This window comes from Diceros bicornis, chromosome 3 (genome assembly GCF_020826845.1).
Source record: "Diceros bicornis minor isolate mBicDic1 chromosome 3, mDicBic1.mat.cur, whole genome shotgun sequence".
Lineage (NCBI taxonomy): Eukaryota > Metazoa > Chordata > Mammalia > Perissodactyla > Rhinocerotidae > Diceros > Diceros bicornis.
In genome coordinates this window covers 29,876,511-29,903,213 of record NC_080742.1, presented here as the reverse complement: position 1 = coordinate 29,903,213, position 26,703 = coordinate 29,876,511, and the positions used below count along the sequence as shown (strand labels likewise).

The 26,703-nt window shown below is 41.6% G+C and overlaps 1 protein-coding gene across 1 annotated transcript; it reads left to right on the top strand.

Annotated features, from left to right (window-relative positions):
• Nucleotides 1-4,566: 4,566 nt before the first annotated feature.
• LOC131421784 (protein lifeguard 2-like) lies at nt 4,567-26,487 on the top strand. The gene is made up of 10 exons (XM_058568611.1): nt 4,567-4,810; nt 8,036-8,307; nt 12,596-12,674; nt 13,412-13,465; nt 14,382-14,472; nt 17,980-18,017; nt 18,101-18,188; nt 20,074-20,163; nt 22,726-22,773; nt 25,957-26,487. Coding segments are annotated over exons 1-10 (915 nt in total). The 5' UTR covers nt 4,567-4,808; the 3' UTR covers nt 26,110-26,487.
• Nucleotides 26,488-26,703: the final 216 nt, after the last annotated feature.

Here is a 26,703-nt window from a genome sequence, read left to right as displayed (position 1 = left end):
TACAATTCTTAAAAATTATAATTTATACCCCTAAATACCTGTGTTTATATGGGTTATGTCCGTGGACATTTATATTTTAGGAGTTGAAACAGACTTTGAAGCCTGAGTTGTCAAGCACACATTCATTAGCCGTTGGGTGATGATGTCATCGTACGTGTTGTAGCCTCTGAACAGTTGGCCAGTGAGAGAATAAGGGTGGAAAAGGCAAATAACTAGTTTGGCTTTGTTGGAAAACAGTTTTGCCCCTGAGGACCCCCAGAAAGGGTCTTGGGACCTCCCTGGACGACATTCGAGAACAGCTGGCCTAGGACAAGGGCATTATGAGAAGCCAGCTCCCCGCTACTAATGTCACTAGTCAGCACAGGCCTCATCGGGGACATGAGTCTCCTCAGCCTCACTTGGTAGAGCGGTGGTTGCCTACCTGTCTTCATGATCCTGGGTGTTCTGGGCTTGACGTCCTTGGAGAGATCGCCATGAAAATGTTGGTGGTGTGCCAGGGGGAGAGGAAGAAGAAAAATGTATTGAAGGCCTATAATGTCACGAATTCTCGTTTGGTGCTTATGGCAGCCCTGGAACGAGATGATATGCCTATTTTGCTGTTAACTGATGATCAACGGAGGGACCGTGATTTGGCCTGGCTGCCGACATGGCCGCTGCTCTCTGCGGCACTTCTGACAAGCCTTCGGAGCAGCCTTGGAGCCTGGGCTGTGGCTCAGTCATCCTCACTCTGAGTCTAGGTTTCCCCAATAGGAAAACAAAATAATATTAACTACTTTCCGGGACCGTTTTGGGGATTAAGACAAACTGTTTAAGTGGTTGAGGAGAACAGATAAAGAGTGTCTGTCGTCTCTTCATTCTAGAACAATGCACTCTGAGGGGAATTTAGGTACTAAATTCCATGCTCCCTTAGGTATCTCTCCAGTCTAGTAATGTATACTTCTTTTTGTACCTCATCTCCAAATTACTCCTTCTCATTCACTGAAAACTTTGGCTCCAAGCTCACCAGCTTCCTCTCCACCACAGGACGCCTTCCTGGGTGGGGTCAGTATCCACGTGTATAACACCCAACACCCTGTTTTCTCCGTTCCTCCTCATCCCACCGATCTCCATCTCCTGTCCTTGACAGCTCCCACAACCCTTGGTCACACCGTCTGCCACTTTGAGATAATCAGGAAGAACTACATTTTTTTCCTTGTAAATTTTTTTTACAAACTTTAAAAATGATGTATAATACACATATTGTAAAGTATCCAACTTATTCATGTACAGCTTAAAGTAGCCACACTTAGGCAACCAAATCAAGAAAGAACCTTACTACCACAAAAACTCCCCTTTTGCCTTTTCTCCAGAGATAACCCCTATACTGACTTCTAACACCATAAACTGTAGATTCTCTTTGTCAGGTTAAGGAAGTTCCCTTTTATTGCTATTTTCATCACAAATGTGTAGAGTTTTATCAAATGATTTTCTCTACGAGATGACCATAATGCTTTTTCTTCTTTGTCTACGTGTGGATTACATGGATAGATTTCTGAATGTTAAATTAACATTGCAACTCCTGGAATGAATCCAGGTTGGTCGTGATGTACTGTCCTTTTCACATATTGCTGGATTTGGTTTACTAATATTTTAAGATTTTTGCATCTATTTTCATGAGTGAGATGGGCTTATAATTTTCCCCTCTTGTAAAATCTTTGTCAGGCTTTGGCGTCAAGGTTATGTCAGCCAAAGTAAGGACTTTGGATTTTATTCTGAGTGAGACAGGAAACTATTCGAGGCTCTTCCATGTGCTGATATAAAAAGATCTCAGATGTAATTAAGAAAAGAAGCAATTCATAGAACAGTGTATAGAATATGATCACTTTGTGTAAATTTAAAAGCTAGGTGTGTGTGATGAGCACTTTTTTTAGTTGTTTGGACAAAAACTGTTGACAATTGATGCTAACAGAAGTGGTGAGGAAGGGAGACTTTCATTTTTCATTTTGTACCCTTTTGTATTGTTTGACAATTTTTCACCAATCATGTGTTACTTTTATTTAAAAAAAAAAAAAAGAAGAAGAAGAAGTAATCAAATGGAAGAGAAGGAAATACAGGCAGTTTTTTTGGCCCTGAAAATCCTCTCCCAACTGGAGGTCGTAGTGCACAGAGGACAGTACCGAGTTCAAGGACTGGCAACTGGACCTCCTCACTGCAACGCAGCTCCTTATCTGTAAAGCGAGGATGGTAGTGCCCGCCTCAGGGGTGTGTGAAGATTTGATCAGTTGTTGTGCTTGGCACATAGTTCTCAGTGAATAAGTGGGGCTTCTACTCCAAGCAGCAAAACTATAGTATCATAAAACTCCTGTGCGGATGTACCGCAGTGTTAACAGAGCAGGGTGCTGTGAGTGCAAATAGGACTGCTACGCGGGGAAGGTGACAGGGGGTCAAATCAGGAGGTGAGGGAAATGGGTAGGAGACAAGAACGCAGAATGGCACTGTCAGTGAAGGCTGCCACCCAACTGGTGCCTCAGGCAGAGCATGAGCCCCACTTGGCCAGGCCGGGGCTCTGTGAGGTGCCAGGGGAGAGATCTCAGACTGAAACGAGGAGATAGCCAGCCTGGATGCTAGGGAAGGGTTCAACTGGAGCATGTAGAGACAATTTGGTACCTATGGGGATATCTAAGAAAATTCTGCCTGTGGTGTGTGTGTGTGTGTGCGTGTGTGAGAAAGAGAGCAAGAGAAGGTAGAGCTGTGAAGACAGAAATAAATACCTCCTGAGGTCTTAAAATTAACACTAAGGGAAAGAAATAAAGCCCAGTTCCTCAGGGGCTTATCAGTCTTATCAGTCTTATCAGTCAGCATGCAGTCTATTTAATTTGCGTGATTTACGTGTTGCATGGTTCGTTAATTAAAACTCTTAAAAAAAAAAGCAGGTGCATAAGATATATCACAGGCTGGTTTCAAAGAGATACTGTTCACCACGTTTTGTGTCTTGATGAGTACGGGCAGTGGAGGATTCCCTGACCTCTAGTATCCTTGTTCTGTATAGCTCAGGGGCATGCTCCCTGTCAAATGAGGGTAGCGAGAGAATATACCTCACAGGATTGATGGGAGGATTCAGTGAGTTTGTAAGGATTCATGTGAGGTTGTAAACAGCTTTTACGTCTGGTAAGTACCTGATTAATGTCCACTCTGAGGCTGGTAAGAAAGGAGGAGGAGGAAGAAGCATTGCTTTTGACCAGACTGGTTAAGTCATTAGTTATACCCCCCTGACATGTAATCTCAGAACAAATGTAATTAACTTATGTTGCCTATTAACATTAACGAACTAGGGAGAGAGACTGTGGACTGGACAGAGAATGAGTGAGACCTATGAAAGAGGGGAGAGGCAGGGCAGACATTCTTGCTGACCAAAATTTTCCATTTGTATCCTCAGGAGGGGCATCACGATATCTCTGTCTCCCACTGCACTCGGACCTTCTATGTTATAAGCTCATGGAACTACTTTCTGTTTTGTGTGTGCCCCATGCTTCCCAACCCTTGCCTCAGGGTATTCTCTTTGCCTGGAATATGCTTCCTCCCAACATTTCACAGTGGACCCTACCCATCTTTCCAGAATCGGCTCAGGCATCGCTTCCTCCAGGAAGCCTCTGTGCCAGAAGTCACATCTCCTTTCTCCAACTCCCTAACTCTAAATAGCTGTTCCCTGCTATGGTTCCTCCCTCCTTCTACCTCAGGGCACACCTTTGTACCCCTGTCTCCTCCACTGAACTAGGAGCATGTTGAGGAAAGGAAGTTTGCCATTTTTGTCTCTGTATTTCTTCTACTTCTCCGTGCCTTGTACACAGTAGGCACGCATTAATTAGCAGTTTAATGAGTGTGTTAATATATCACTTGACCTTTTCTCAGCAACGATCTCCATTCGGGACAAGTGTCTTCTCCCATTTCCCTCTCGCTTCCCCCCCTTTGTCATCTGACTTCTCTCACCAAGCAGGCTGAATCGGGCCTCCCTGGCTCCTCATTGGCCTGCAGCCCGGGGCAGGCGTCTCTCTCTACCAAGAGGGCACCAATGTCATCATCCACCAGAAAAACCAATGCATGCTTTATCATAAACAAGTGTTACTTATTTGAAATAATTGTGCAGGGTCCCTGGTGGAGCTTTGTAAGCATCTTCCTCCTGCTTGGGAGACGGTGATGACATGGTGGGGAGGACACCATGTCCTCCAGAAGCCTTTTGCTAAGGCTTCAGGACACTCCCCGACATGGAGTCGGTTTTGGAGATTCAGGAGGTTCAGTCTCAGGCCTCCCTGAGGCTCAGCACAGAGCACATTGGCCGTGACCCTCTGGCCACTAGGAGGCTCGGCAGATGGACTTGACGCAGAGCCCCTCTCCTAGGCAGTGGGGTCCCCAGCCCACCCCATGCTCCAACTGCCACTCCCCTAACTGTCGCTGAGAACTTTGCTTCTCAGTGCCAGCGCCTGCCTGTCCTTTGGATGGCTGCTGGCTTAGGAGCTGGGGAAGCTTTTGGAGGACCAGGTGATTTTAGTGATTTTTAAGGACAAGCCTCATTTTGTGATTCAGGCACCAGCCAACTGTAGTTTCATGAGGAAAACTCAGCTGCCTTTGATTTTTGGTTGGTTTCTTTTTGGTTTTGAGTGCTTTGAAAATTTTGCTGCCTCTCTTCCTTCTCATTTGCAGGACGGCTGGGCAAGAAACCAACTTGGTTATTTGAGCGTCTTTTAGTGCTTCTCTGCTGTGTGTGAAGACTGCTTTCCTCAGAGGAGCTCCAGATTTTACCAAAAAGAGAAATATTTCTTTTTCTCTTCAAAATGTAAATATCTTTTTTTGTATAAATAGTAAATGCTCATTATAAAAATTCATACAATTCAGAGTGTATTCCCCAACTCTGCTGTGTTAGAGATAACCATATTAACAGTTTGTAGGGTATCTCTTCAGTCTCTGGAAATGCGTGTGTGTATGAAATATTAGTGTGGCCTTACTAAATATTACTCTCTAATCTGACTTTTTTTATTCAGAAGTGTATTGGAGTGGACTTACCACATCAATCCATATATATCTGCCTTTCCGTGCCAAAATTAATTTAATCATTCCCCTGATGTTGGGTATTTAGCTTGTTTAAAATTTTTTGTGGTTACAATGAATGATGTAATGAGTTTTCTTATACATGTATCGTTGCCTATTTGTGTGGGTATTTTTATGGGATAAATTCCTAAAAATGTAACTGTTAGATCTAAAGTCATGCACATTTTGAATTTTGATAGATGCTGCCAATTACTCACCAAAAATTGTTGACACACTTGCTAAATCTCATGAGGTTGTCTCAGGGCTGACTTAGCCACTGGGTACATTGCCTAGGACCCACAATAGTTTTAGGAGTCATGAAAATATTTTAACTTCTTTTAAAATGAGGGAAAAAAATGATTAGAATAATAATGAATATATAATATACAATGAATCCAGCCTGCATTATATTTTTTATACCAATGAAGCCATAAAATACACGAGTCCATGTGGCCCTGAGTTACCCATTTCTCCACACCCTTGCAACTCTGGGAAATATCTTCTCAGTTTTTACCAGTCTTTTATGCAAAAAAAAAAAAAAAAGAAAGACATTTCATGATTGTTTTTACTTGCACTTCTTTGGTTATTTGTGAGGTATCATCTCCTAAGTGTATTGACCATTTAAATTTCCTTTGTGAATTGCGTATTTATGTTCTTTTCTCATCTTTCTATTGAGATGCCCATCTTTTCCTTGTTAAAAAGTTCTTTGTACAGTCTAGTAAATATTGCAAACTTTATTTTCACAATTTTGCGTTTCAGATTTATTGGTATCTTTTTGTAACAATATTTAAAGTGTTCCCTACTCCAAATCTGTCAAGCATTTCTTTTATGGTAGCATCCTTACAAAGGCTCTACACAAATATTCATTGATATTTTGTTATAGACTATCTATCAGTATTATTAATTATGATAATATCTTTAATTCATCTGGAATGCATTTTTGTAAAACATGTGAAATAGCAATTAAACTTTGTTTGTCAAGCATAGCTAATTCCAACACCATGGACCAATAATTTGAAATGCCATTTTTATCAAATATTAAATTCTTATTATATACATGAGTCTATTTCTTGAATCTCCTCCATCCCATTGATCTGTTTATCTATTTCCATGCTAGCACCACACTTTTAATTATACAGCTTTATGACATTTTGATTTCTGATAAGGTAAATCACTACTCGTCCTGCCATAATCCTTCTCTTTCAATTTTTTTCTTGATTATCCTCACATATTTACTCTTTCTGATGAACTTTAGAGTTACATTTTTAAGTACTAAAAAAATCCCGATGAATTTTGTAAAATTTAGAGATTGATTTGAGGAGAAAGAACATCTTTATAAAATGTAGTCTGCCTCTCTGAGAGCCTGGGATTTTGTTCACGCCCTCTGTTTACACCATTCCCCGGTGGTCTTCAGTCTGTCTAAGCCCTTGCCGTCTCAGCAATCTCCTGCTCAAACTCCCCCATGGCTCTCTGTGTGGGACAGGAAGCCAGCAGCAGGGGCTTGCCCGAGTCTTCAGGTCCCCATGAGGTTAATGGGGGCCTTTTCCTTTGCCATTTTTGGTCCGTTTAGTACTGGTTTTCTAAGAACTGTGTTCGCTGCAAAGCACTGTGGCAAAGCCCACCATAATCTCTTATCTGGATTTCTCGTTTCTGCTTCCGCTTTGCTTACTCTGGCCCATTCTCCACGCTGTGCCTAGTCAGATCCTCAAGGTCCCCTGCTGGAAAACCTTCAGTGATTCCCCATTGTATTAGTTATTTATTGCTGCTGTAACAAATTACTACAAACGTAATGCCTTAAAGCAACACAAATTTATTATTTTACCGTCCTGAAAGTTGGAAGTCCAAAATCCTGTTTACTGTGCTAAAATCAAGGTGTCAGCAGGCCTGTGTTCCTTTCTGGAGGCTCTGAGGGAGGATACATTTCCTTGCCTTTTCCAACTTCTAGAGGCCACCTGCATTCCTTTGCTCAGGGCTCCTTCCTCCATCTTCAAAGGCAGCAACTGATCACTCTGACCTCTGCTTCTGTTATCACATCTCTTTCTCTGATTCTCATCCTCCTGCCTCTCTCTGAAGTATGATCATAAGGACCCTTGTGATTTGATTGGGCCCATCCAGATAATCCAGGGTCATCTTCCCACCTCAGAGTCCTTAACTTAATCACACCTGGAACGTTCCTTTAGCCATGTAAGGTAACATATTCACAGGTTCTAGGGATTAGGAGGAGGATATCTTTAGGGGACCATTATTCTGCCTACCACAGCCATGGCCTTCAGGATGAACTTGGATTTCCAGCCCCTCAGTGACCTGCCTCCACTTTCCCTCTGTCTAACCTCATTCTATTCTCCCCTTCAAACTCCCTGCTCCAACCACATGAATTTCTTTCAGTTTCTGGAACCTGCCCTCTCTGTGTTCTTCATCCAGTGCTGGCCTAGGCTGATTCCTCTGCCTGGAAAAACCTTTCCCCACCTCTTCACTTGACCAGCTCCTACTCATCTTCCAGTCTGGGCTTAAACCTCACCTTCCTGCTTTTGACAATCTCTTCTACTCCCTGTATCTTCTTCCAGACTTCATTAAGGGCGCTTGTATCATCCTCCATTGTTCCTGGCCCTGCTTATATTGCCTTTTATGTTATTGATAGTTTGATTATCTTCTCTTCCAAAATGTAAGCTCTTTGAGGGCAGAGGTGATGAGAACAGCTCCACACCTGGCACATAAGAGGGAACTTATTAACTCCTTGCCGAATGAATTTATAAACATATTAATTTCATAATGGAATGCAAGTTATTTTACTCTATAGGCTTCATCTTAAAAGTATTTGTTCATCATTCATTCAACAAATATTTATTAAGCACTGATTTGGTAAGTACTGAACCAAGGGAGTTAAAATTAAGAAAAAATCATCTAAATGTTACGAGGATCCTAAGGTTGTAGTGGTGCGATCATAAGGACCTGAATAACAGTTCTCCTCCTCCAGGAAAATGGACTTGGAGATCAGTGAGCCAATAGACTTTAGTTCTGGAGATCATCAACATCTGGTCCGGAAAGCAGCAGATAATAACATCCAGACCAAATCTGGTCGCTCCTACACAGCTTCACCTTCATCTGGGCGACGAAAATCTCATGGGAATCCACACTCAAAGGCTAGTGGGCGATCGGATACCTATGTGGTACAGATTTCAGACGAGGTCACCCCAGATGACAGCAATACTGTAACCAATCCGTTCTCAGAAACATCTGTCCGCAGAGGTGAGAATAAAGAAATTACCTTTTTGGAAGAGAAAAGCAAATGTTCTCTTAAAATGTTTCCACAGACTGGATTGTCAGAAAGATTTAATTTGCTTTTAGCTTTTCCCAGTCACACTCTACCATGAAACATGATGCAAGGTTGCTATATAATAAATGGCCCCCAAGTTGCCCAGGGCGTTCAGAAATTGGTACTAAACATATTATGGTGAATAACTTGTGGTTTTCTTAGGAAATATGAATTAGTCATTGATTGTAGAATGTTCTTACCTACATACAAGGTGATACCATAATATTGGCTTAAGTTTTAAAGAATATTAATTCAATAGCCTAGATGTTAATTCTGTATAGGAAATATATTCAGCTGTAACAGAAACCTAAAAAACTGTGGCTTAAATAAATGAGAAGTTTTTTATTCTTTCATGAAATATGAAGTTCGAAGGTAGGCCGTTCAAGGCAAATGCTGCAGGTCCCCAGTGACCACTCTGCCACCCTTAGACAACTTGAGAGAGACTGTAAGCTTTGCATCCCCTTGCTGTCTCCCTGTGGCCCTCATCCTCCAGCTTGTGGCTGGAAAGATGCCTTTTGAAGTTCTAAGCTTCCAGCAAGGAAAAGGCAAAGGCAAAGACAGGCCAAGGCCGATTTGCTGCCCTGACAACTCCAGGGGGCATCATTCACAGATAGATGTCCTAAGAATCAGCCAAACCTGACCTTTTTTCAGAGGCTTTCCCAGAAACTAAACTCAAGAGTTTCCAATTATATGCCATTGACCCTACCTGGATCATGTGGCCACCTCTATTTGTAGTTTTCACTTGGGTCCATTGCCACCTCTAACAAGATCTAGATTGGATGGTGAGGAAGCTGGGTAGAATGGATGTCACTAAGCAACTAGCCACCTCCACCGCAGGTGCCAAGCCTTCGTCACCGGGTGTCGTGCAAGGGGAACGTTATTGCATTTAGTCCTTACAGCAACCCTATAAATGAAGTAGTGGTAGTGTCATTTTACAGATGAGGAAATGAGGCTTAAGCGGTTATATTTGAAAACTTATGTAAAGCCTCCTCACCACTGTTAGAGTTAGTTATTTTATCTGCCTCTCTTGGATTGCAGAGGCTAGGCCCTCCCCATTTAAAAAATTCTATACTTAAAAAAAATTATGTAGTACATATAAAAATAAAAGTGCTATAGAGGGCCAGCCCCGTGGCTTAGCGGTTAAGTGCACGCGCTCTGCTACTGGCGGCCCAGGTTCGGATCCCGGGTGCGCACCGACGCGCGGCTTCTCCGGCCATGCTGGGGCCGTGTCCCACATGCAGCGGCTAGAGGGGTGTGCAACTATGGCATACAACTGTCTACTGGGGCTTTGGGGGAAAAAAAAAAAAAAAGGAGGAGGATTGGCAATGGATGTTGGCTCGGAGCCGGTCTTCCTCAGCAAGAAGAAGAGGATTAGCATGGATGTTAGCTCAGGGATGATCTTCCTCACACAAAAAAAAATAAATAAATAAAATGCTATAGAAAAAAAGGAAAAGTATAGCAGAATAATGGATTAAGAATTGCAGGGCTAGAGGGCTACAATTTTTTAAAGCAGCTTTATGGAGATATAATTTACGTATCGTAAACTTCACTCCTTTTCAAGTGTACAATTCAATGGTTTTTAGTATATTTACAGAGTTGTGCAACCATTACTGCTAAAAGAAACTCATACCCTTTAGCAGGCTACTCCCTATCCCCTCCTCCCCACAACCTCTGCCAACCACTAATCTACTTTCTGTCTCTATGGATTTGCCTATTCTGAATATTTCATATAAATGAAATCATACAATATGTGGTCTTCTGTGATTGCCTTCTTTCACTTAGCTTAATGTTTTCAAGGTTACCCATGTTGTAGCATGTGTCAGTACTTGATTCCTTCTTATGGCTGTATAGTATTCCATTGCTTGGATAGAACACAGTTTGTTTATCCATTCATCAGTTGACAGACATTTGGATTGTTTCTACTTTTTGGTTATTATGAATAATGCTGTGATCAACATTCATATATGAGCCTTTGTGTAGACATATGTCTTCATTTCTTTTGGGTAAATACTTAGGAATTGCTAAGCCAAATGGTAAACTCTATGTTTAACATTTTGAGGAACTGCCAAACTTTTCGAAAGTGGCTGCACCATTTTACATTCCAAACAACAAAGTATGAGGGTTCCTGTTTCTCCATATCCTAATCAACACTTGTTATTGTCTGTCTGTTTTATTATAGCCATTGTAGTGTCTGTGAACGGATATCTCCTTGTAGTTTTGATTTACATTTCCCTAATGACTAATGTTGTTGAGCATCTTTTCACATGCTTATTGGCCATTTGCATATCTTCTTTGGAGAAATGTCTATTCAAATCCTTTGCTCACTTTTTAGAAAATAACAACCATTTTGTTATCTCTCATGATTCTGTGGGTTGACTGGGCTCAGCTGGGCACTTTTTGTGCTGTCTTGATTGGGGGCTCTCACGCATTTATAATCAGATGGCGGCTGAGGCTCCAGTGGACATTAAGACTTCCTGACATGGCTGGCAGTTGGTGTTGGTTGTTGGCTCTCTTCTTGTGGCTTGAGCTTCTCATCACATGGCAGCTGGGTCCCAAGAAGAAATATACCAGGTGGACAAGCCCTGATGTGCAAGTGGTTTATCAAGCCTCTGCTTTCAGCACACATGCTAATGTCTCATTGGCCAACAGAAGTCATGTGGCCAAGCCCAGCGTCAATGTGGGAGGGCACTACACAAGCTTTGCCCATTATTAATTGTTATTTGTCTTCTTGTTATTGAATTGTAAGAGTTCTTTAGGTATTCTAGATACAAGTCCCTTATCAGATATATGATTTGCAAATATTTTCTCCCAGTTTGTGGGATTTTTTTCACTTTCTTGATGGTGTCATTTGAAGCACAAAGCTTTAACTTTTGAAAAAATCCAATTTATCTGTTTTGTTTTTTTTTTTGCTGTGTTTTAGGTGTCATGGCTAAAAAATCATTGCCTAATCCATGCTCACAAAGATTTACACCTATGCTTTCTTCCCAGAGTTTTATTTCTTATGTTTATGTCTATGATCCATTTTAAACTAATTAATTAATTTTTGTGTACGTGTGACATGAAGAAGGGGTCCAAATTCATCCTTTTGTATGTGTATGTCCGGTTGTCCCAGCACCATTTGTTGAAAAGACTATTCTTTCTCCACCTAATTGTTCTAGCACATTTGTTAAAAATCAATTGACCATAAATGTAAGGGATTATTTCTGGGCTCTCAGTTCTACTCCATTGATTTCCTATATGTCTAGTCTTATGAGGTTGGGCCACATTTAATATTTATTCCCTCACAGTCCCTGATACATAGTAGATGTGAAATTAATGTTAGCTAAATGAATATTTCAACGTAGGCAGCAGACATTTGGATACACATGTTTTGGTATTTTGATTAAGATAGCTCAGTCCCATTTCTTTGCTGTCACACTTCCTATGCACAGAAACAGCTTAGCAAAAGGACATAGTTGATGGTTCTGTAAGTCAGCTTTAAGCAGCATTATTTCTTTTTTTCCCTTCTAAAATTGGGATAAAGCCACAAAAAAGTAAACTATCTTTACCAGCACCGTGTTCAGCAGGCCTCAGGAAAACCCGTGCAGTAGGAAGTAAGCAAAAAGAGATGCCAACATACTTTGCACTCTGCTTCGGCATGCCATTTACCTGGAACTCCTTAGTCTTACTTATAATTTGTCAGGTTATCTAGTTTGTGCACAAGTAGAAGGGAAGGGAATTGCTAAAGGCAGGTAGGCTGGAGAGCAAAGTGGTGGAAAAGCTCTGTAAACTCCCTACAGCCCAAGTCCATCCCCCAGAGGAGTAAACGCCCTCTCTGCCAGCAGTCCCTGAGGCATCGCTGTTCTCCATTCTATGCAGGGGTGTAACTGGGTCCCTAATGATGGGCCTGCGATATTCCGAGACTTTCAGATCACTTTCGGTCCTAAGGAGGACGGGGTGTGCATAGTAAATAATTAAATCCCTGAGTTTGTCCTTCCATGGATAAACCCTCAGATCTCCAACAAAACACCTCTAACAATCCGGACTGAGTATTTTCCAGAAGTTCTGCAGAGCTGTATTTTTGTTGTTATCCCATTTGCTGACTCTAAACTAGCACTCTCTTTCCCATCCTCAAAAAATCCGAGGAAAAATTTCTTTCGTTAAGTATCAACAATAGGTAATTACATTTATATTTTTATTTTTGAATATTGTGTCATAAAAATAATGTTTCTGTCTCCTCAGCTTTCATTGTAAAAGTGTTCCTCATCCTGTCAGCTCAGTTGATAGTCACTGGGGCGATTACCAGCATGTTTCTTTTCTGGTAAATCTTTATTACTGATGTAAATTAAATATTAAGTTGTTCACATTAATTCTTATTGAATCAGCTCTATTTAATTTTGATCATTAAAAAACTATCTATTTTTTTCTTAATCACTCATAGGATATGATATTTCTGTAGCTTTGTTTTTCTGAGGCAACTCCTAGACTAAGGTGTTGTTAGATTTCTAGTTTTACTTCAACTTCCTAAATCAAGAATTTATTTTCTTACTCTTATTTTGGGCACTATTTTCTTTTTTATTTTCCCTGAGCTATTTCCACAGATAAAACTAGATAAAGGAAAAAAGGTGAGATTATAGAGTCCTTGGAGGCTGGAACACTGTGAAATGAAGAAATTATTTCAGGGACTATAATCCGTCACTGCTTAAACCCATCCTATGAAAATCTATATTTACAAAACAAATATATGAGAAGTTGATTTCTTTTGCTTTGCACACATATCAATCTCAGTATTTTTTTTAAAAAAAAACTTTACTAGGACATTTGCATTTATCCAAATTTGACTTACCACTTATTATGACTGTATCTTTTTAGGAATCTATTTTAAGAAGCAAGAGATAGCTATATGTTTCACTGTTTCATTCCCCATCTGTCATTGTCAATCATTAGGATTTCTTGCTTTCTTCTCATGAGATTGTTTTACTTCTACTTAAATATTACATTCATTAGCAAAATAAACTACTTATTGTGTAAAACTATATTAATTTTTTTTTTAATCAGGAAGGCTTTAAAAGTTTGGGTGCTCAAGAATCCCTGGTTCACCTATGCAATCTTGTAAGTATTATTGGATATAATAAAAAATGGTTTTTCTACTAGCTATTGATTTTCTTTAACTATTTAAAATTAGGTATAATATTCTTGAAATGACAACATTTTAGAAAGAGAAATTTTAGAGATAGAAAACAAGCCAGTGTGTGTGTTTTACCGTAAAGGGACGGCACGAAGGAGATCTTTATTGATGCTTTAATGATGGGATAGTTCCAAATCTTGATTGTGGTGCTGGTTACATGTATCTACACATAGATTTGTGTCACAGTTCTATGACGTAGCATTATATATACACGCTGTACATGTCAAGTTACTGGTTTGCTATTATACTATAAATATGGAAGATGTAACCATTGGGGGAAACTAAGTAAAAAGTACACGGGGCCTCTCTGTCCCTTCCAACTTCCTGTGAATCTACAATTATTTCAAAATAAAAATTAAAACAAAGAACCCACAAGCTGTCTGTGGATGGCAATGAGAAAACTTAGTTTTAAAAGCTAAAATAAAATAAAAGGGCTGGCTTGGTGGCATAGTGGTTAAGTTTGTGCACTCCTCTTCAGTGGCCCGGTGTTCACAGGTTCAGATCCTGGGCATGGACCTATGCACCGCCCATCAAGCCATGCTGTGGCAGCGTCCCATGTATAAAGTAGAGGAAGATGGGCACAATGTTAGCCCAGGGCCAATCTTCCTCAGGAAAAAGAGGAGGATTGGCAACACACATTAGCTTAGGGCTAATCTTCCTCACCAAAAAATATATATATATAATAATAAGGTAAAAGTAATCTATATTTTTGTTTACTTTTCAATACTTATTACCAGATAATATCATATAATGATATATATCTCTATCTTTATCTATCTACCTATATCAGATGCTATCATCACTGGAAGCAAATAACACATGGTTTTAAATTATTCTCAGGCCAGCATTTTTTGTTGTACTTATTGTACTTGCTTGCTGTGGGAATGTCCGCCGTCGGGTGCCTGCAAATTACATTCTCCTGGGATTATTTGTAAGTAAACTCTGTTAGCACCCATTGTAGCTCACCTCTGAAATATATTTTTGTCACACTATTAAATCCATTCCTTTTATTGTGGAGAATGTTCTTGTGGAATAGTACAGATAGAAATTATTTATGAGACGTTCTCTTGGCTGAATTCTAGTTGTAATGAAGTTATAAACTTAATTATGAGATAGTATCCACACCCTTTTAATAAGCTAGAGAATGTGGGGACCCTGGGCTACTCTTTTGTGCCCACAAGCTTGCCCCTGAGAGGCCACATGGGGGAACCCCCTCCCGAGTCTGGGCTACATTTCAGGAACAGTTAACCTGACTGTCGCTGGCCTCTGTCAGACACAACAAACACATTTTGTTATGGACAGTGTGTCCTCATTTAGTTCACAAACTCTTGTGCAAGAAATGCAATTTTCTTTATTTTTGTAAAATGTATTTCATTTCTATTTCAAGTCTCACTGGGAGCAGAAGCCATCTCACCTCAGATTCTGCCCATTTCCTTGCCCTGCATCTCAGTTCAGTTTTCCAGCACCAGAGAGTTGGGGACTGGGGGGCTTCTGGTCCTTGGCTCTGGTCATTTATGGGTGATCTGGTTCCTGGCTGCCAACCTCCTTGTGGGGCTTCCACTCACAAGGCCTCACCACATGAGCTCTTTCTTTGTGGATCAGTGCTGCTCTGGGCCACAGAAAACTGTGTCGCTCCCTTTCTTACAGCAACTTCCTTTCTGGGGCGCCCCCAGGGGCTCCAGAATCTCGCCAGCTCTCAGTAAGTACCTGGAGCTCCTAGATTTTTAAAACCCGAATAGAATCTGAATTTTTATCATTTTACCCCTATCCCGACCCAGGGCTTAGCTCCCTGGAAGGTCACAGGGCTCTCCTCAGGAACGCAGTAACATGGAAGAATCATTACCCCTCTCCCTGACTCTTCTTGCCGCTTCCCAGTCAGGCCAAACCTCTTGCCTCCTGGAGCCAGTGGTGTCTCTGAAACTCTCTGATAGTAAGCGTTTGCTCCTCTTGGGAAAATCCAGAACAGTCTCAGTGTACACTGATTCAGCCTGTCGGCAAATGATTCTCTCTGGGAGAGTTTGCGTTTCCTCCCAAGCGCTGTTGACCACCCTTCCAAGTGAAGATTTACTTACCAATTGATTTATTCCTCATCTGGTTCCATATCAGATTTGAGGTAGCTTATAAAAATACCCACAATATAAGGAGATAAGATAAATTGGTGAGGAAATCTGATGGAAGAAAAAATAAGGGTAGGAAAATAAAGCCAGTGGTTGATGAGCGCACAAAATGCGTAGTCCTATGCTTGAGGGTGATGAGCCTAGATTTGGATCTGCGCCTCCTGGTGGTCAAAGCGAGCAAGAACGCCTGGCCAGTGATGAGATTCTCAGCATCCATACCGCGGAGCGTCTGGTGTGATTTATATGCTGGGAAAACCAGCTTCCTCCTGAGGCTCTCTGATGCCCACATTTGGGCATTTCCTCAGCTTCCAGAGCATTGAGGGGCCTTCCTTAGTTGGCATGGATATCCTGCTCATTGCCCAGGTGAGCAAGTGGGGTCTCCCAGTTCCTGTACTGACAGCATGGTCAACACTCAGGAGGGGCAGGGGCTAAAAGTCAGACAGAGGAAGATACTGGGAATCCTGGAGCAGTGGCGATGGGGCGGGGGTGTGTGTGGGGGGGTATTTTTTCCAGAAAATTTTGAATATTTTAAATTAAAATTTTCAATCGTTTTAAAGTTTATTACAAAAAGAGATCAAATTTATTGGTCTCAAAGGAAACTTTCATCTCTGAGGTTTTACTCTTTATCCCAAAGCAGGTAACAGCTTAAGAGAAGAAATATTATAGAGGGGCCAAGAATTATTTATATTTGCTAGACTTTACATCTTGGCCAAGTGTTAGGAAATATATGGAGAAAACCATTTCAGAAAAGGAGTTGAGGGAAAAAATGAAAACACTCACACACTGAAGACAGATTTTTGTCCCATAGAATTTTGGCCCCTTGAGCCCATGTTATGAGCTCTTGAAGCCATCAGGCAGGTGTGACTTCGAAGGCCTCTTACTCCTTTCCTACTCTTCGGAAAACTGAAGGGTGGTTTCCAGCTTGAAATCATCCCTTCTCCTTCTCCCTCCCATCCCCCTTCCTCATTCTCTCTCTCTCTCTCTCTCTCTCTCTCTCTCTCTCTCACACGCACACACTTCTTTCATGTGCTGCTGAAGGTAGAGAAATATGATGCAAATATAATGCAATTGAGCAAGTAGAAGAAGAAAATTAATCTTGAGAGGAGGGTCAGAAGCAAGCACGTTATTAAAATGTCGTGTGTACGTGAAAATCTATTCCTTTTTTTTTTTTTTAACCTATAATGGAAATAAAACCAGCTTACTTTGGTAAGTTTAACAAAATAGAGAATCAGGCAATTCCCCACTGGGTTTGGGAAATCCAGAGAGGCAAGCCAGCACTCTCGGGACTCCAGTTCTTTTCCAGTCTCTGATCCGATTGTCTCCGACTGTAGGTCATTGGCCGGCTGCAGAAGTTCAAAGTCCCTCTAGCAGTCCTAGCACTGCGGTTAGGATGTGTCCTCATTGTTCCTCCTTGAGACTGGAGGATTCTTTCCTGGCTCTTGCCGTGGACCAGCGGGTCAGCCGAGTCTCTGGATTTGCCTCTGATGGAGTGTCGTACCAGCTGGGAAATGTCCTCAGGCCCTGCAGCCACTGCTCACTGTAGTTCTCACGGGGCCTGCCCACTGTCCTGGAGCCTGACTGTGGGCCTGGGCACATCCTCGCTGCCTTTTTTGGTCTCATCCTCCAGCTTGCCTGCCTGCTGGCTCTCGGCCACTGCCTCTCTCCCACACCACCCCATCCCTGGCTCCCTTTGGACCATGGGAAACCTCCAGCCCCAGTACAGCCCCAGTGCAGCCCTCTTCTGAGCCCTGGATTGGCCCCTACAGGCGCAGCTCCGCAGTCTGTAGGTAAATGCCCTCCAGCCTCATCTTCTGGTCCTGAGACGGTCTCAGTCCTCATCCCACATCTGAGGTTTGAAGTATTTTGTTCTCACCCAAGCACCATGGGAAAGGACGGGACTGCAACTATTGGTGAAGCGTTAGTAGGAATAGCGTATCCTGCTCTGATAAAATGTTATTCTGTGTGGATGGCCCCATTTGATTAATGGCAATACGGTCTACAGATAAACTTTTCCGTTGGTTTCCACGTTCCTAATTAATACATGTTTAATTCACTAAATATGTTGAAAGTTACCATTGTGTTCTAAGAAATTTTTACCAATAAAGAATTTTCTCTTGTAAGTCTCGGGGAGAATGTTAAGGAAATGTTTCGTTCTCCTATTTATTTCCCATAATCAATCTCCCTGTTGCTTTGTGCCCTGGGGTTGTGCATATTCCCACTTGCTCCCTAGACCCTGTGAAAACGCACACATTCAAATCATCTCCTCTGGATTCTGGGCCTCAGGAATCAGGCTTCTGATTTCTTGTGAATTTTGTTTTTAGACAGTTCTTCAAGGTCTGCTGCTGGGAGCCGTATCAGTGTAAGTCTTTGATACACATTCCCCTTTTTGCATGTGCTTTTCTTTGAATGTATGTGAACAATAATCACAGTCTCTGGTTTTAGTTTCTATAGTGCCGATGAGGTGCTATGGGCAACGGCAGCAACCGCTCTGGTGACCTTATCGCTCACTATATTTGCTCTTCAAACAAAAGTACGTATTATTGAAACAGACTTCTGATTCCCACACATACAGGATTGTGTGGATATGTTCCTTTGCCCCTGCTGACCCATTCTCCTCCCTCCTCCCTCCTGCTCTCTGCTGTCCTGTGGGCCTCGCCTCCATGGCCCCTCACTTTCTAGCTTCTGGCTTTTCCTAGTAACCATGTTAAAAAAGTAAAAAGAAACAGGTGAAATTAATTTTAATAATATATTTTATTTAAACCAATATATGGGAAGTATTATCATTTCAACATGTAATCAATATAACAAAAATATTAATGAGATACTTTACATTTTTTCAAACTAAAATTCAAATCCAGTGCATATTTTATACTTATAGCACATGTCAATTCCAACTAGCCACATTTCAAGTGCTCAGTAGCCTCATGTATTGAATGCACAGCTCTAGACAAACTTTTTTAGCAGTGCCTGGAGGGCTTGTTAAAACAGATTGCTGGCTCCACCCTGGAGTTGCTGCTTCAGAAGGTCTGGGCCCAGTAATCTGCATTTCCCCAGTGATCTGCATTTCCCAAATCTGCATCCCAATCTGATGCTGCTGATCTGTGAGCCACACTTGGCCAACTGGTACTTTAGATTATTCTCTGGGAGTGTTAAGGGTAGGGAGTGAGGGGGGAAATAGAGGAATTAGGAAAATGCCCGTGCAAGAAAATATCTTAAATTCAAAGCTCTTCTTTTGCTGCATAATCCAAATTTTCTGAGGCCGGAAGATGAATAATGCCCTTTCTTTAAAAAATCCTAATCTCCCCCATGCTGATTTTGTCATTGATTTATAAAGCAAAACCCAAAAGCATATTAATAAATTTAAAAATTACAAAAGAATCATTAACTAATTTTGGAAAGCTTAGTATATATATTTTTATTAAAATATATGAATACAAACATGAAAAAGGTACCCAGTTAACATCTGGGTCTATTTCACTCCACTAATGTATTCTTTTGCACATGCATCTTTTGCACATGCACATTCTCTAATGTACATGCTTTTAAAAATATGAAAAACTGGGGCTGGCCTGGTGGCATAGTGGTTAAGTTTGCACCCTCCGCTTCAGTGGCCCAAGGTTCACAGGTTTGGATCCTGGCGTGGACCTACACCCTGCTCATCAAGCCATGCTGTGGCGGTGTTCCATATAAGGTAGAAGGGGATTGGCAACAGAGTTAGCTCAGAGCCAATCTTCCTCACACACACACACACAAGTATGAATAATTATGATGATACTATACATACAAATTTACATCCTATGTATTTAAGGTGACTTTTGTATTAGAGGATCTTTCATATAAATATAAAAATAGAATAGTATAATGAACCCCCATTTACTGATTACCCAGTTTCAAAAATTATCAATTTGTGACTCAGTATTTCATCCATACTCCTACCCTCTTCTCTGTCCTGAAGCAAGTCCAGTCAATACAACACTTTTTTGTGTGTGTGTGAGGAGGACTAGCCCTGAGCTAACATCTGATGCCAATCCTCCCCTTTTTTCTTGAGGAAGATTGGCCCTGATCTAACATCCGTGGCCATCTTCCTCTACTTTATATGGGACGCCGCCACAGCATGCCCTAACAAGCGGTGTATCAGTGCGCGCCCGGGATCCAAATCTTGGAACCCAGGGCTGCCGCTGCGGAGTGTGCACACTCAACCGCTTGTGCCACCAAGCCAGCCCCTACAACACTTTTTATGTAGCATTTTTCAGTGGTTGGGGCCAATGGAGTTCCATGGTTTTCAGAATTGGCCAGGATAAATTATTAGCAAATGGGCCAGTTTCTGTCTATGGGGTGTAAGATGTATCTCTAAACATCCTGAAATTCCTTAAAGGTGATAACTGAGTTGTTTTTGTGTGTTTCTGTTTCTTCAGTGGGATTTCACCTTGCTAAATGGAGTGCTGTTCGTTTTACTCCTCGTACTTATTGTCTATGGAATTCTCTTACTCTTCATACGGTCATATGTAAGTGGGGTCTCATTTGGAAACCTCAGGGAATTGTGAGACATACAGGGTGAAGTGCTGGTTGTGTTAGTCTGGATCCTCTGAGAAGCAGACACTGAGATGGGTGAAGCATGAGGACTTTAATGGAGAGATGTCTGTGAGAGAAGCAGGGGTGACGAGGCTGGAAGAGCTGTCAGACCAGACAGCATGTCTGACCCCAAGTGAAGGAGAGGGAAGGAAGGTCAAGTGGAAGTATTCTAGACATGGTGCTTTCTAAGGGAAGTTCAGCAAGGCCATCAGGGAGCCCTTGAGCTAAAGTCAACTGTCACAGAAGTCCCATGTCTCCTAGGAAGTGCCCTGCTGCTCCCACCAGTGCCTGAGAAGGGGAAGTGTGGCCCAGGAGTAAACTGCAGTGGGTTGCACAGCACAGCCACCAGGGCTCTTGGACAGTTACACTCTCCTACTGGTAGCTGGAAGTCTGTGAGGCCCGTGCTCGTGGCCGCCTGGGGTGGTGTGGTTGGGGGTACCATGGACAGGAGGTCTGGGGCATGAAGATTGAGCTCCTACCCTAGACTACAGCTGTCCTTCCCTAAGAGGGTCTTGGGGGAACCTACCGACAGGGCAGGTCAGATTCCTTCTGCTCTACATGGGTGCTGCTTGTCTGAAGTAACAGGAATGGAGAGATGGGCTTGTTCAGACTTTTCCAACAGTAGCCTAGAGGAGGCTCCTTCCAGCTTTTTTTCTTTTTCTTTTTTTGTTTTGCTTTACTATATTCATTGACTTCTTACTAGATCAGACATAGGCTTATGTGTTTTTCACATAGGCATAAAATTTAATTCTCATAACATTCCTGAAAAACACATATCTCATCTGTTTTATAGATAAGAAAACAGGCTCAGAGAAATTAAATAATTCATCCAAGTTCACACAGGGAGTAAGTGGTAGGGGTAGGATCCAGGCCAGATCTGGGTGACTCCAGTGCCCATGCTCTTTCCACCATCTCTGGACTGAGGCTGCAGGGGTGTGGAGAGGTAGAGGCACAGCATCTGGCCCCGTGGTCTGGCTGTGACTGGCTCCTGTGTGGAGACCCTACTGGAGGCCAGGTCCACTGAGGACTCCTGGGGCCTGTGACCATTTGACTAAAGCCCCAAGGCCAGCTTGGTCCAAATGCTGAATCAAAGAGTTTCTTTGGCAATGAGTGGACTTGTTAAATGATCTTCAGACATATAACCAACAGTTCTGCCTGAATTGCTAAAGAAACAGCATCTATATTTTAGAGATAAACCCAAAGACGTGACAAAGATATGCCTTAAAGGCCAGAGCTCTCCATTTATTATTATTGATGGTGGCACAGATATTGGTAGTAATAGTACAAATATTTATTAGGTGGGTTCCATAGGTCTTTACAATACCACTTAGGTACAGTTAAGAAACTGTGTTTCCTACCAGATATATGAACTCCATTCTAAACTTTCTTTCACAAATATCTGCAATATATAATCTTACACATGTGTTTAAATGGAAAACTTTGACAGAACGTTGTCCTAAGTATAGAGGCTTGTTTGACTTGGGCAATTTTGAATTCTTTAGACTCGAAGAATCAGATGTTTTCCTACTATTAGCTCAGTCTGGAAATACTGTGCCTCCAGACCATGTCACTGACTCCTGATTTCCCTCCTTCACCAAGAACCTTCCCTGGTTAGCAGAGTGCCCTGCCCATCCCTCTAGGACCAGCTTTCTCCTCCTGAAGAGTGAATGCCATTATTTTTCTCAGGTGTTCTACACCTCTTCCTCATGTGCTCCCCATATAGAGCCAAACCCTTTGACTCTTAGACCAGTCCCATATTCTGATCCGGGCTGTTTTGGTTGCAAGGAACAGATACTGCTCGGACTAGGTTGAGGCAAAGACCCAGAGAATCTCATGGAACCCCTAGGTGGGAAGAAGACCCAAGATTCACAGAAATGGAAATCCGCCTTCCTATCTTGGGTTGAGTTGATTGGCCACCTCTGCTTGTACAGTAATAGCTCCAGCATTAGCTAATGACTCAACAGCCTCTGCTGCTTGGATCCCTCTATCCCGAGAACTGATTTCTGACTGGCCTGGCACATCTGTTTGATCCTGGTCACATATAAGAGGTTCCTGGTCAGTTAAGAGATTTGCTGCTGTTGGAGGGGATGTCTTCTACCTCTTGTCAATCAGCTATAGCAAGGGGGTGTGAGGGTCACTATGTTCCCAGAGCTACCTGTTCCAAGGGCTGAGGGTAGGGCAAATTCTCCATAAGGGCTATGTGGATGGGACAAAAAGTGAAACATATCTACGAGTACATTCTACTTGCCCTACCATGCATGAGATGTTTAGCACTTACTTGATGAACCTTATTTGGCATATGCAAGGCTAGTTTTCATTTGCTTGCTGAATGGAATTGATGGATGCTGTTGACTGATTATGTTCAAAAAGGAGGAATTTCTCCACAGATTTGACTTTATTAATATTGGGTCCTTATCGAACAGCAGTGAACTAAGTGAGCCCTTTTGTTATTTCAAATTTTGTTCTTAATATACAATTGTTTCCTTTCTTTGCAGTGGTTGCATCTATTGTATGCTGGACTTGGAACTGTGATCTTCTCACTTGTAAGTCCATTTCTCCCTCCCCTTGGCAAAGGGTATGTAGATGCATTGACAGCGCCCCCTAGGCCCTTGTGCTAGGCCTGCAGTCAAGTAGAGTCAGTAATTCACTGGAAACCCCTTCCAGGTGACTTGCTCCTCTTCCCCCTTCTTCTTTTTTTTATAAAGACACTTTTTTAGGGCACTTTTTAAAATTCACAGCAAAATCAAGAGGAAAGTTACAGAGATTTCCCATATACCCCCTGCCCCCACACATGTATGGCCTCTCCCATTATCAACATCACTCACTAGAATGGCACATTTGTTACCAAGGATGAACCTACATTGACATGTCATAATCACCTAAAGTCCATAGTTTACATTAGGGTTCACTCTTGGTGTTGTACATTCTTTGTGTTTGAATAAATGTATAATAACATGAAACCATCATTATAATATCATACAGAGTATTTTCACTGCTCTAAAAATCCTCTGTGCTCTGCCTGTTGATCCCTCCTGTACCCCCAACTCCTGGCCCATTGATCTTTTTACTGTTTGTAAGTTTTGCCTTTTCCAGAATGTCATATAGTTGGAATAATACAGTACATAGTCTTTTCAGATTGGCTTCTTTTACTTAGCAATATGCACTTAAGCTTCCTCCGTGTCTTTTTGTTGCTTGATAGCTTATTTCTTTTTAGTGCTGAATAATATTCCGTTGTCTGCATGTACCACAGTTTATGTATCCATCCACCTACTGAAGGGCATCTTTTTTGCTCCCAAGTTTTGGCAGTTAGGAATAAAGCTGCTATAAATACCCATGTGCAGGTTTTTGTGTGGATATAAGTTTTCACTCATTTGGGTAAATACTAAGGAGCGTGATTGCTGGATCATATGGTAAAAGTATATTTATTTTTGTAAGAAACTGCTCAACCATCTTCCAAAGTATCTGTACCATTTTGCATTCCCACCAGCAATGACTGAGAGTTCCTGTTGCTCCATATCCTTGCCAGCATTTGGTGTTGTCAGTGTTCCAGATTTTGGCCACTCTAGTAGGTGTGTAGTGGTATCTTATTGTTATTTTAATTTGCATTTCCCTCATGACATATGATGGAGAGTATCTATTAATGTGCTTATTTGCTATCTATGTATCTTTGGTGAGGTGTTTGTTAAGTTCTTTGGCTCATTTTTTAATTGGGTTGTTTGTTTTTTTATTGTTGGGCTTTAAGAGTTTGTTGTATATTTTGGATAACAGTCCTTTATCAGATGTGTCTTTTGCAAATATTTTCTCGCAGTCTGTGGCTTATCTTCTCGTTCTCTTGACGTTGTCAAGAATTTTTTAATTTTAATGAAGTCCAGGTTACCCATTATTTCTTTCATGGATGTACCTTTGTTGTCGTATCTAAAAAGTCATTGCCATATCCAAGGTCATCTAGGTCATCTCCTAATGTTATCGTCTAGGATTTTTATAGTTTTGTGTTTTATATTTGTCAATTATCCACTTTAATTTTTGTGAAGGGTGTAAGATCTGTCTCTTTTTTTTTTTTTTTTTTGTGAGCAAGATTAGCCCTGAGCTAACATCTCTTGCCAATCCTTCTCTTTTTGCTGAGGAAGATTTGCCCTGGGCTAACATCCATGCCCATCTTCGTCTACTTGATATGGGGGATGCCTGCCACAGCATGGCTTGGTAAGTGATGCATAGGTTGGCGCCCGGGATCTGAACCTGCGAACCCCAGGCTGCCGAAGCAGAGCACGTGAACTTAACCACTACACCACTGGGCCGGCCCCTTGATCTGTGTCATATTTTTGTGTGTGGATGTCCAGTTGTTCTAGCACTGTTCGTTGAAGAGATCGTTTTTGCTGCATTGTATTGCCTTTGCTCCTTCATCAGAGATCAGTTGGCTGTATTTGTGTGGGTCTATTTCTGGGCTCTCTATTCTGTTCCATTGATCTATTTATCTGTTCTTTCACCAATACCACACTGTCTTGATACTAAAGCCATATAGGAAGTCTTGAAGTTGGGTAGCATCAGTCCTCCAACTTTGTTCTCCTTCAACGTTGTGTTGGCTATTCACACACAAACATATATCTCTTTTTTTATGCAAACATAGTTATACTATATACAATGTTCTGCTTTTGCTTTTTCACTTAAAAAAATAATGGTCTGCACGTATTACCAGCAGGAAACTAATTCATTCTATTTAAAAGCTGCATGGTATTCCATTTTATGCTTTTATCATGTCACGTCTCTCAGGATTTTTTTTTTTTAATTACTTATTTTTGACATTTCCAAACATACCCAGAAGTAGAGAGAATGGTGTAATGAAGCTCATGTATTATCACCAAGCTTAAAGAATTTCCACATTTTGCTTCATCATGTTCCCTTTTGATGTTGTTAGAATTATGTCGTATCTTTCAAATGTTAGAAAAATTTAGACCAGGAGGTTAAGTATGTACATTTCAGTTTTCTTTTTTCTTCTCCTTTTATGAAAGGAACTGATTTGTGCTCATTTTCTTTTACTCTTATGATCCCAGCCTTTGTGTGTGGATGCTTGCTGTTGTAGCTCTTGTGTCCTGTTTTAGGCATAGTTTGTTTCCATGCAAAAAGTATGTTGGTATGTTGGTGTTTCTGTTGCCAGTTTGGAGGCAGAGCAAAAACTCTCATGGACTCAGGCAGGTCTACTCAACACAAAACAAATAGCAGGAGATGGAAATTGAAACTTTTTTGGGGCGGGAGGCTTAACTACCAGAGTTGTGGGGGTGAGGCGGGGTGCCACACCCCCAAATGCTCCCAGGGGTCAGAATCCCGACTGGGGCTTCCCTGTGGGCTAGTTGTATCTTGGGTGGTGTCCTGAGCTCTGTTCCCTGGGGGTCTGGGGGAGACAACGATCCCAGCTCATCTTACTCTTCCACTTTCCAATCTGCCTTCCAACACATAACCTCACCTGTGAGAGAAAGGCTCACAGATTTGCCCATCCCCACCCCCACCCACCTGCCTGCCGGTTTCAGGAGAACAAAGCTCTTGCTCTAACAGATAGAGTACAAACTTGGGGACATCATGAATGGTTGAGGCTGTAAGAGTAACAGATATAGCCACAAACTGACTTTCTGCAATAAATTTATTGATGCTAAAATAAATTTTCCAGATAATTTAGGACACATTTAATAGGAATATACAATTTAAGTAGCTAATTCTTCTTTCTTTTCTCTAAGTACTTGGTGATGGATGTGCAGCTCATGGTGGGAGGGCGACATCATCATTCTGACCTGGACCCTGAAGAGTACGTTTTTGCAGCCCTGAACATCTACGTGGACATAATCAACCTTTTCCTTTTTATTTTGCAACTGATTGAACTGGCACGGTAGTCAAATGGCCGAGGCTGGCTGGTGTTGTGAGGGAAGCAAGGACGTTTGGGAAGTGTCACCAGGCTCTGACATGCAGAGGTTACCACTGCATAAGCCCTCTTATTTTAAAACATATTTTAAAATACTTATTTGTTTTGTCAAATGAAACCAAGCATTCAGTAGGTGGTAGCTGTAGCTGTTATATTTTTAGTTCCATTGTCACATTGCAAAACTTTCTGGGGGACGTTTCTGATTTTTATAAATTCAAAAGATGAGTATCATAATTACATACTTAAAAACATTTGTAAGATGCCCATTACTTGGTTGAAGTTTTCCAGGAACTCTTTAAAGCTGTAAACAACATCTCTCTACATGAATAAAATTGATTACAGAAACCTATATTTACTCCTTTCTCTTCTCTTGATTTGGACGTTCTGTGGGAATATTTTGGCACCCGACTATTTTTTAAGAGTAAGATAAACCAGGAGAGAAATCAAGATGGCGGCGTAGGTGGACTCTGAACGCACCTCCTCCCGCAGACACAGCCAATTTACAACTACTCGTGGAAAAATTACCCCAGAGACAGAACTGAAAACTGGATAAGAGGAACTCCTG

Excerpts from the sequence above, each read along its gene's own strand:
- LOC131421784 (XM_058568611.1), top strand. Across the intron at positions 8,308-12,595 it reads AGAAACATCTGTCCGCAGAG|CTTTCATTGTAAAAGTGTTC; the intron begins GTGAGAATAAAG and ends CTGTCTCCTCAG. Across the intron at positions 18,189-20,073 it reads TATTTGCTCTTCAAACAAAA|TGGGATTTCACCTTGCTAAA; the intron begins GTACGTATTATT and ends CTGTTTCTTCAG.